Source organism: Lycorma delicatula, chromosome 6, assembly GCF_047948215.1.
Source record: "Lycorma delicatula isolate Av1 chromosome 6, ASM4794821v1, whole genome shotgun sequence".
Taxonomy (NCBI): Eukaryota; Metazoa; Arthropoda; class Insecta; order Hemiptera; family Fulgoridae; genus Lycorma; species Lycorma delicatula.
The window spans coordinates 121,776,806-121,789,061 of NC_134460.1; the positions used below are offsets into that span (position 1 = coordinate 121,776,806).

Sequence of the window (12,256 nt, forward strand, 5' to 3'; positions counted from 1 at the left end):
TATTTATTTACTGTTTCAGTGTTTTGTATATTCTTACTTCATTTTAGTAAATATCGCCCATAACAGATTTTTTTTGTATATTATTTTAGCTAAAGGTCTGAAATATTAGGAAACCTACTGACATGATACAAAAAAAATTATACCAGTCTGAATAAAATAATTTTTTTAATTTTATTTTATTAGATCAAAATTTACAACAAAATTGAATTTTTGCTAAAGTAAAATTTTTATTTTAATTTACACAAGGATGTAATAAAATATAAATTTAAAAAAAAATATTGGGAAATAGAGATAATTTTTTTTTTTTATCAATGGGGTACTTTATTTAGGCTCCCTTTTTTCGGGACATTATGCCGCCGCTACTGATATGTAATTATATTTAGGAATTATCTCGTTGAGGAATGATTGATTTAAAAACTAAATATTAAAGTAATTAATAATAATTAATTTTATCTATAAATAAAAAGGAAAGCACAGCATGCATGGTAATAATAAAAAATAAAAAAAATCGCTATCAAACCAAAGAAGATGCGCAATGTTCATAGTATGAATTTCATTATCGTGGTGAAGGCATCACCATGATAATGTGGTAGTGGGAGAATAAAGTGAATCAGTAGTGGGGATGAAATACACAGTTCGATCAGTTGTGTTGGAAGAGATGGTAGCCGACATATTTAGTAAACAGACTGCGTTGGCTGTTCGTGGTTGTCTGCGATTGAAGTGCATGTAAAGTTATCATGTTTTGTGTTAATGTGATCTCTAGTTTTTAATTATTTAAAGTAATATGATTTTTTATTTTTGGTAGTGTAATTTATTCGAGTAAACTTACCTATATTCGAAGGATATGCCTCAGTTACAAGAAATGGTTAATACTGCTAGTTCACAGGTTAGTTATCAAGATTTTTTTGAACGTTGATCACGTTCACGTCTTACATTTAATTCGTTATTAGTTTATAAAAAGGATCCGAAATTATTTGATTTTCTAACAGAAAAATATTTCAATAATTTTATTACTTGTATGCCGAACCAAACTATTTCTATTTAATGTTTTAATCCATGTGTAGTTATTTGTTAAATTCTTAAATTAATATTTTTAGAATTTCCTTTTTCAAATATATACTTAAATATTATTTTGTTTTGGTTTTTTAATGTCGTAAATTCATCTCAAAGGAATGATTTTACTAACATACTTTTTACAGCTTTCTTTATGGATTAGAGTGTTATTAGTTTATGATTACTCTTAAAATAGCCGTGTTTTGTGAAAGAATTTTAATTTCGTTTTAAATAAGAACAATATTGAAATGTTGCACTGTATTATTGTCAAGTTTTGTCAGCAGGTGGTCAGACTATTTCGGTTCGTTTAATGATTGAATCCAGACGAACGCTGTTGCGTTAGCAGTGACATTTTCAAGGTTGCCTCATAAAGTGCATGGTTGCGGACAAATCTTTTTATCCCGTTGTTTTGTTTCAGATTTGATGTATACTAATCAATCTTGGTCATAATCCATTCGTTAAAAAATTCTATAAAATGATTGTTTAATATTTTTTGTCAATATTAGTCGTGAAAACAAAACTAACATTTACAATGTAATTTTTTTATTTAAATTTAAAAAAGTAGATATTCAGTATTGACTATTATATTACTTTAATTTTTGTTTTGGACAGTCTTGAGCTTTGTAAATATATATATATTTATATTGTTTATTGAACGTTGTATTTTTGTTTGCAATTTTACCCAGTTATCATTTTATATATTTGCTTTCGTTCTTCCTATATATTAATTTATAAAAGTAAATGTATTTTGTAAAGGGAAAAAATTGTAAAAATACGAATACCAATATCTTATTCTTTTTTATTTTAGTAACTTATTGTTTGCTAACGTACTTTATATAGGTTAATTCCATCACCAAAAAACGGCAGCTTGTGTCATAATAGTTACCGGTTTTCTAAGGAATTAAAACAAAATTAATTCTAATTAAATTATACGCGTACCCTTCTTAACAAGAGGAAATAACTTAATTATGGATCAGTACTATTAATGAGATTACTTCAACTTGAATACTGTTGTTATTCAAAATAATTTACAAATTATTACAGAAATTTTGAATTCAAGACGGATATATTTTAATCTTTTAAAATCTGAAAACATTGTGTAATATTTATGCAATAGATGTTAACCATTAGGCTGTGCTAAATAAATATTTTTTCCGGCAAATAAAGTAAATATATTATATCTAAAGTAAATTTTTGAGCGTGATTTTTACGGGAAATGTCTGCCGAGTCATTTGCATCGATGGCATCCTGTCGGAGATAAAACTAACGACTGTGTTGTGTTATCAGGTTTAGAGTGTCTTAACATGTGACCTTCGATAAAGCCCGTCAGGGCTAGGAATAGAGGGGGTAGTATGGCGACCGGGGTAGTCACTAGGCGGGTGTCCTCCCCTACGGGGGTCAGGATGTACGGGAAATTTGAAGATTAAATGAGCATTTCACGTTACGTTAACACGATCCATTGCAAAGTGATTTATTTATATGATATTCATTTGTGTTGTTGCAGATTAAACTGAGACAAGTTGCACTTAGAATAAAATTCAAATTTATTTACAAAAAAAAAATTTTATTTGTACTTTAGTTAATTTTTTAAAATTATGTTTCCAAAATTTACGCTGTTAATGACCTCTTTTCTTTGAATCGTTCAATTTATAACCTTTTTCCCTAAGTAATCTATGCAAATTTTTAATTAATAACAAATTAATTTTAATAATTCTGTGTTGAATTTTTGGTCCAACCTTGACATTTTTTTTTTAAATTTTGTTATTAAATATATTTTATTGATCCTGAATTTATATTAATAGGCGTTTTTTGAGTATCAAATTTTGTTCTTGTCGATGACACTTGAAGTAACACGTTTACCTTGGGGTAAAAAATGCAGGTGTACCTTGGGGTTTTTTATGTCTATCATAGATCAATTTGTACCTTATGATCACTTATAAAGAAAAGAAAGTTATTTCAAGAGCTTTCAAAAAAGTGTAAAACAAGTATCTTTGAACGTTTTAGGCTACTTGTGTGCGTGAGTTTACCCGATTTAATAGCATTCCGCGTTGATTTTGCAACAATTTTTATGACGTCAATGTATCAAACATTACAAAATTAAAAAGTTAATATTTAACAAAACAATTGAAATTTAAATATAAACAGGAAATAATCTTAGCGGATCTATTTCGTCATTAGTTATTTTAAAATTGCAATTTTGAGGTCATATTTATACAAAGGGTTTACCTATTTATACAAATAGTAGTATAAAGGGCTGTTGATCTACTGTTTCAGCTATTCTTCACAAACAATCGACCCAACTTATATTTCAAGAACAATGATTCAGCGTGCAGTATTAACTTCTTGGAACCTTAAAATCCAACGGATTTAATTTCTAAATTAAAGCTGAACAGTTCGGCTGTATGAAGATTTTTTTTGCCAATCATTTCTTGCATTCATGTTGAAAAGATGTATGGTGGTTTTGTAGAATACACTCTCCACTGATTCAATTGCATAAGTGTTAATTAACATATTGCCATTATTCTGTAGTCTGCAGGTACTACAAACCTGCAATAGAAGGTTTGGGGATGGTATATGGTCACACTAAGAACCAGCAGCTAATCGGATGATCCGCGAGGCAGTGTTTATTTTAACATCTTTAGGGAAGTGGGCGATATTAATCCAGACTGAAGTATCATACTTTGCAAAATAATGTATACAAGGGCCAGAAATGAAGTTCTCAGACACGTTGGCACTCATTCACCAAATAGTTACTTGTCTTACCAAAAAAAAAGAAGTGTCTCAAGACCGTACCTTTCCACAGCTGGCTTGGAAATGAGATTTTGTAGAATGAACTGTCTGAGTCTACAAAATTTGGTATATATTTTGCATGCCCGGGATATGCAAGATTATGATACTCGTACCAACAATCTGAAAAATTGTTACTTGGGAGTAAAATAAAAGGTTTATAGTTTCATGAAACGTTGAAGCACCTGTATGTACATAAAGGACTTCCCTGGATATACCTAAAAAACGCACTGTTGCAGAACACGACCCGACATTGCATTTTTTTCGCGAGAAACAACTTTCCTCAATATCCACTGTTTTTCCCAGAACATAAATTTTTATTTGGTTGTTCATTTAAAAATTAACGCAAAACAGTATTTAAGTAAATTAATTAATATTTTTATTCTTTCAATGTAAGAAAGTACATTGAGGTGATATAAATAAACAAGTAAATATTAAACAACCTGCAGTTATATAAGAACGCTATTGTCAACCAACAAGTAAAATGTAACAGTAGTAGTAATTAAAGTTGAGCAAATATAAAATGAATAGGAACGAAAAATCAATGTAATTAAATAGTAAATGAATAAATAATATGATAAATTACAAATATATCAATATGAAAGCTCTCAAAAGAGACAACTTTAGACGGGAATATACGTAAGCATAGTAAATATTTAATTATGATGATAAGCTTACCATATTATTAAGGCGCTTCAAAACAAAACAGTATACGTATATAATAACAGAAAATCTTTTGGATTTAAATAGAGAATTTTGGAGAAATGTCATCTACTATGTAAGATCCTTGATTAGTTTTCAGGATAATTATATTCAACCACTTGTCATTTTGATATTCTAAGTAATTTTTACGCAAAAATTAGTCTGAAAATTCAACCTAGTTTAAAGGTAATAAGTAATCCCGCATTCTACGAGTTTTTTCATGTACTAGAACAGTTCTTTTCTCTGATTTTTACTCACGTGTTTCTACATGCAGGTGTTTTGCCTCTGCGTTTCTTTTGCAAATTCCTTTTTTTCCGTATGTACGTATATTGTTTTTTATTTATTCATATTTTTAGTGAAAATATAACATTGAAACGTAAAATATTTTTCGGTTATTTTCTTTAAATTTCCACATTTTAAAGTCGGTGATAAATTAAAAGTAAATTATGTTTAATTTAGCGGCGAATTTGAAATTTAGAGAAAAATAATTCTGTAGATTATTTTGTTTTTATTTTATCCATTGTTATAATTATTTATTTATATATTAAAGGACAGTTCAACTTCTCTACTTTGTTAGGGGAAAAGAGTATTAAATAAAGTTATAATAAAGTTTATTATAAAGAGCATTTTCCCAAAATGAACTGATTTTAAATTTGCCACGATTTTATTTTGCGGTAAAACTAGAGCAGAGATTTTTCTACGCTGTTATCACTAACCATTGTAGTTAAATTATGGCAAAGTAGTCACTTAAAAACGCGTAAAAATTAAAAAAATAACTATATAAAGAGTTGATTATGACCTCGAAAATATCATCTTTAGCGATGAGGCACATTTTCTTCTTACCAGTTTTGTTAATGAACGAAATGATCAAATTTGGGGATTAGAAAATCCAAAAAAGATTGAAGAACTTCCTATGCATCCTCAACGGGTCACGGTTAGGTGAGGATTTCGAAAATATAAATAGAAATGCCGATACCGTCAATGGAGATGATTTACAACATTTTATGGCCTAAAATTAATGATATGGATGTGGGAGACATGTGGTTTCAACAAGACGGTGCAACATGCCATACTTTCGATGAAACCGTGCTGTTATTGCAAGAACAATGTAATAGTTGTGTTATCTCGCAACGAGATGATGTGAATTGGTCGCCAAGATTGTGTGACTCGATACCGTTGCACTTTTTCTTTGAGGTTATCTTAAGGATATAATGTACATCAGAAAACCACAAAAAATTGTGTACCTCAAAGAAGAAATTTGGCGCTACAATGTCGATATTTTTAATACTTTTGTGAAAAGAGTAAACATGTGCAGTCAAGGCCGGGGCGCTTTTTTGTCAGATGTTTTGTAACACACATAACTTCTATGTCATTACTTTCATAATAAAGGAAAAATATTTTCATTCATCAAATAAAAAATCTGATGTGGACATCACATGATTTCCTTGTACGCGTATTAAATTACATATACACATTTTTTGCTGCACTTCATTTATACTTATTTCATTTGAAAGTGAGATACGGTCCTCCAATTCTTTAATAAAGTGGACAGTTACACAATTGCTAAAATATTTGTTTATATTAACATCAAGTATTTATACAATTATCAATTCAACAATCTTACTTGAAATATTACGATAGAGTAAAAGTCTCTTTATTACCCTTTAAATAAATCTAAGTCTTATATCTATCTATACTATGTTTTTTAAATTATTATGATGTAACCATCAACAAAATGAAATCAAAAGCGAATAATCAGATGTTTCATCAAATCTGATGTGGACACCACATAACTTACTTATATGCTTATTAAATTACATATACACATTTTTTTTTTTTTTTTTAATGAAACGTACGTAAAATTTTATTTCATTAATAACTTCTGATATTTTTTCATCCTTTTTCTATTGTTATTATTGAATTATAATTGTAAAAATATTTTTACAATCAGAGGTAAATAATTATTAATAAATCAATACATTTAAATTAGAAAAAAAAGTTTAAAAAAAATATGCAAGTCGGATTTGAACTGATGTGCATGAAAAGAAGTACCACTTATGATATATCGTTGATAAGCTCTCAATGAGGGTTTATTACTGCAGTTAAGAAAAAGTCCAAAAGTTTTTGAATTTTGGGCTTTTTTTGGGTACTTTTGTTCTAGTCGATTGCAATCAAAAGGGGAGGTGCACAACTAGATATTACAACAGTCCTAAATCAAAAATTTCAACATTCTGCTGCTAATCGTTTTTTAGTTATGCCTGATACATGCGTTCGTACGATCAGACTTCACACCGAAACTAGTCAAAATGGATATTCCGTTGAAACCTGAAAATCGAAATTTTTCTCGATTACAATACTTTCTTGTACGTTCAAGGAAGTAAAAATGTTTTTATTAAAAACTTAACATTATCAGCTCATTCTGGAACACTATTTTAGAAAAAAAAATTATATTAGATACTTGTTAGTACTATTTTTCGAAATCCTTACAATTAATTACCCGAGACATATAAGGTTGTTCTAATTTTTTTGTGTCGGCGTATTAATTTTTTTTAGTCGGATATAGTTTATAAGTTTTTTTTATATATTAGATTACGATTTGATCGTAAACTGTTTTTATTTATTATTTCTTTAGAAAACATTTATTTATCATAAATTATGGTGTTTATGTTCGTGACAACGTTAAAAAGATTAACTTATTTTAAACTTTGCGTTTAGAAAGTAGCAAACCGGTTTGGTAATTTACCGTTCTATAATTTATTCTTTCTCTTATGTGCCTGTTGTATAGTACACGTCTGCGCTTATACACACAACACACGACATTGTATTCATGGTAAGGGGGAAATAAAGAAAGAACCGGCATATATAGTCGTATGACTCATCCAGTGTGTTGTCTGTGTGGTACGGTGTACTCTCTGTCCCTAGTTCAGATGAACAACGTTTCGTCTGATGAACAACGGTTTAAATTTATTAACGGCTACCGGTTAGTTTCTACTTTTCTTTTACTTGATTAATTGTGTGGTTTGTTTATGTTACTTCTTGCTGTATTTTTTTAAATATTGTGGTATTTGTAAATCATTTTCTTAACGTCTTTGTAAAGATAAATAAATAGAGTTATATATCGCGGGAAAGTTACGTATTTTCAAACGATAATGTCGATCAAAATAAATTTCTAACAAAATATTGGAATCGGAAATTGAAGACATCAAGATAGATCGAATTAGTGGATACAATAAATGTAGATTGCTTAATAAGTACAGATAACTTAATTACATACTCACCTTAATAAGAACGGAAAAAATCGCCAACAAAATGGCATTTAATAAAAATATCTTGAATTTTGCTTTCCTACCGTTTGATTCTATGAAGAATAAAATTTCACCCGAAATAGAGATGTTGAAATACTATGCAAAAAGATATTCTTTGAGTTAAATGTTAAGATACGGGACCCATGATGACCATATCTCTTCACCCGCTTTAGTAATTTTAACTAAAATTAGTTGGCATCTATGAATCTATGACCCATATTAAAAGAAGTGTTCGTCCAACAAATTTCATAAAAATTGATTAGTCCAGTTTGAAGATGTCAAAAAATATAAAAACAAATAAAGTATTTTTTCCCCGCCCCTTTACTGGGGTTTGAGTAAGACCAAACACCGAGGGAGCATGTTAGCATCACCCTGAAACTACAGCCAGAGATATTTCTTTAAAAGAAGTAGTGCAACAGGCGTTAGCGAAAGAACATTTTTTAATATAATAAAGAAACCTAAAATTGAAGGTAAACATGTTAGCCCTAACAAGATTCGAAAGCATGTGAAAACAATTGAAAAGTGGACGATTTTAGAGTTCGAATCAGACTTCATATTTTTTTTTTTAACTTCTTTTTTTCTAATTAAATACATTGATTTATTAATAATTATTAACCTCTGATTTTAAAAACAATTAACGATAAATAATAATTCAATAATAATAATAATAATAATACAATAAATAAAAAATATCAGAAGTTATTAATGAAATAAAATTGTATGTACTTTTCATTTAAAAATTGTGTATATGTAATTTGATAGGTGTACAAGGAAGTCATGTGATGCCCTCATCAGATTTATAAAAAATTTTTTTAACCTTCGGGACCACCGTTAGGTATTGCTTCAGAGGATGAGATGAATGATTTTAAGCGTGAGTGAAAATGCCATGCCTGACCGGGATTTGAACCCGGTACCTCCGGATGAAAGGCAGTGACGCTACTACTCGCGCCACGGAGACTGACGGATTTTTTTTTATGTCTTTTAAAATTAACTATCGATTATAATTTTAATAGCGTTAAATAAAATAATTACAAAATAATAATGGCGATTGCATTTTCTTGTTTACTATATTTAAATTTAAATGCAATTGTTTTATTGTAAGACATATTTTAATGAGGAATATGAGATAATGAAGTCCACAGTTTTTCACCTATGTGAAAAACTATGACATTTGCTTGCCGGGAATCGAACCCAAGACCCAATGTTCTAGAAGGCAGTGTTAACCACTGCGCCAAATTGATGAACTGTTTACTGACGTGTAAATATTTATAAGATTTATTATATTTTTTTTAATCAAATTTGTAAATGAAATGTAATGTTATGAAAATTACATTTACATCTTAGCTCTCTGTAAAATAATTCTTGTGATGGATATTATATATATATATGTATATATATATATATATATATATTACATCACAGTTTTTAAATTCATCAGTTATCATTTTTATTCATATATGAATTAAAAATAAATATTGCAGTGGGGCTTGTTATTTTATATTTTTTAAATATTGATTAGTATGATAAAAATGAGGTTACGCGATATTGTTCAGTGAATAATGCAATGCGTTAAATATAAATAAATATATATAAAGTTCATTGATCTGTTTATTAACAAGGAATGTTAAAGATATGTTTAAATATATTTTTCTAGTTTAAGAGTATGATGATCATGTTAGAAGTGGAATATAGGGTTTTATTTTGTGTAAATCTTAACGTTTCAGGAAACTATTAGTTCATCTAGACAAAAAATACATATGTATTTGTGTACGTGTATGATGCACTGCTTTTGGCCTTACATATCAGAATTGACTACCTATTTTCTTCAAATTTGGCTCAAATATTTCTATATATGACCATTACATTGATCATTTTATTTATTTTTAATTCGTTAAACGGGTGAGGGATATCGCGAAAAAAACCAATTTCCATTTTCTTCAGAGGTAGTTTAGAGAAAACTTTATTAAAGCAAATTTGTTAACCACAATGAATATATAAATAATCCGAATTTTTTCCAAAATATGAACCTCCACCTCTATTGTTGAAATATATGTTTTTTGTTCTTTTTCTACCTCCTTTCGGATTAAATAGTTTTGCAAATTTTTTGTTAAGTTTAAACTATATATATAGTGCTCTCATGAAATGTCTTCAATACATTTTTTTTTAAATTTTAAATCTTGGGCCTAAAATGTAGAAAAGTTTTTTAAATTTAAATTTTATTATTTTTATCCTCTACTTACGGAGGATTTAGAGAAAACTTTACTTAAGTAAATTTGGTAATCTTACTTGACCTGTACATGATTATTTTTTAAAAATCCATTTTTAATTTATTCATATATATATTTTGTTTTTTAGGCTCTTAACGCTTTTAATTTTTACTTCCTTATACGAAGTGAAGGAAGTATTGTGATCGCGAAAAATTTCGGTTTTCAGATTTCAACAGAAATATCCATTTTTACCATCCCTGAATCAATTTTGAATAGTTTCGGCGTGACGTTTGTACGTACGTATGTATGTATCCCGCATAACTCAAAAACGATTAGCTGTAGGATGTTGAAATTTAAGATTTAGCATTGTTATAACATCTACTTGTGCACCTCTCCTTTTGATTACAATCGGCTAAACCAAAAGTGTTCAAAAAAGCCCAAAATCCAAAAAGATTTGGATTTTGGACTTTTTCTTAACTGCAGTAATAAGCCCTAATTGAGAGCTCTTCAACGATATCTCATAAGTGGTACTTATTTTCAATGATTCCTGAATTATAGCCAAATAAAATAGTAATTAATGAAATATTTGGATCTTAGAAGGGGAAGGTACATCGGTTCGAATCCGAATTCCATCTCTTTGTTTATATAATATATTGATTTATTAATAATTACTAAGCTGTAATTGTAAAAGGTTTTTACGATAAATAATAATTCAATAATAATAATAAAAAAATATGAAAAAATATCTGAAGTTAGTTATTAATGAAAATCAAAATAAAATTAAGTACATAAAATTTTATGAACTTTCATTTTAAAAAAAATGTCTATATGTAATTTAATAAGTGTATAAGGAAGTCATGTGGTGTCCACATCAGAATCTTTATTAATAGCCGCGAATGTCATGCAATACTTTGCCAGCTTTTTTTTAATACTATTGTATTAAAAAAATAGTATTGTGTTATTACTGTTGACTTAAATCAGTACAATAAATTTTAACTACACTATATTAATATTGTATAGGATATTTAAAGAAAAAAATAGTATTTATGCAAGGTCTTTTATTTTTATAAATACTGGAATTGTCAGGTATGTGTCAACGACTACAAAATTTTTTGATTAGATTTTTTTTAACGTGATTTAAGTATTTAATTTTATGGATGTTAGATATTTATAATCTATCTGCGTTTGTCGTTACCTCGTATTGATTGCTGTTTAAATGATAAATAAATAATAGAAGTATAAGTATTTTTATGCTCTTAATTTTTCTTTCACTTTCCCGTCTAGAAGGGAATGTATTGTAATCGGTCCAATTTGGGCTTATACATTTTTCACGGCATCTTTACGTTTTTTACACCTAAGGAAACCAAAAAACCGGATAGAAATTTTCCGTACGTTAGTGTTCATATGTACGTATGTGCAGTTTGACGTTGGCGTGTAAATCACCTTATATCTCTAGAACTACTGTACCGATTTTGACAAAACTTGGTCAGATTACTTCTATACATGGAGCATTGATGCCATTAAATTTTCAACTTACAAGGTGAAGCTGTACAGCAAGGTCACCCTCAGTATCTTAAGATTTTGCCTAATTAAGGTCATATTTTCCTTAGGCACATTTGTTAACAGTTTAAAAATAACAGATTTGCAAAATCGTATCCCCACCCCAAAAAATACTGGAAATTACTGCTATGTTGTGACGGCACATGTGAGCGGTAGAATTAAATAAATGAATAATATTTAAAGTGTAAAAAAAGTAACCATGGCTGGGTCTCGAATTCGATCGCCCGGTCGACTCAGTACTTGGTCCGATAAGTCTTGCGGCTACACCAGTCTGCTGACCGGACAAGCGAAATTTGTTCTATGTAAGTTGTGAAATTACATTACCGCCATACCTTACCCACCGGGTTGGTCTGTTGGTGAACGCGTCTTCGCAAATCAGCTGATTTCTAAGTCGAGAGTTCCAACTTTCAAATCGTAAGTTAGTTACTTTTATTCGGATTTGAATACTAGATCGTGGATACCGGTGTTCTTTGGTGGTTGGGTTTCAATTAACCACACATCTCCGAAATGGTCGACCTGAGACTGTACAAGATTACACTTCATTTACACTCATACATATCATCCTCTTATGTGATACCTGGTGGTGATTCCCGGAGGCTAAACAGGAAAAAATTTTCACTTATAGGTGCGGCCGAAAGTAAT

General features: G+C 29.1%; 1 protein-coding gene across 1 annotated transcript in view; it reads left to right on the top strand.

The window, feature by feature from the left end:
* Positions 1-672: 672 nt before the first annotated feature.
* p130CAS (Serine_rich_CAS and FAT-like_CAS_C domain-containing protein p130CAS) overlaps positions 673-12,256 on the top strand; it is a 158,827-nt gene continuing 147,243 nt past the window's right edge. The window contains exon 1 of the mRNA XM_075368464.1: positions 673-886. Coding sequence (XP_075224579.1) covers positions 845-886 — 42 coding nt within the window. The 5' untranslated portion in view covers positions 673-844. The remainder of the gene's footprint in view (positions 887-12,256) is intronic.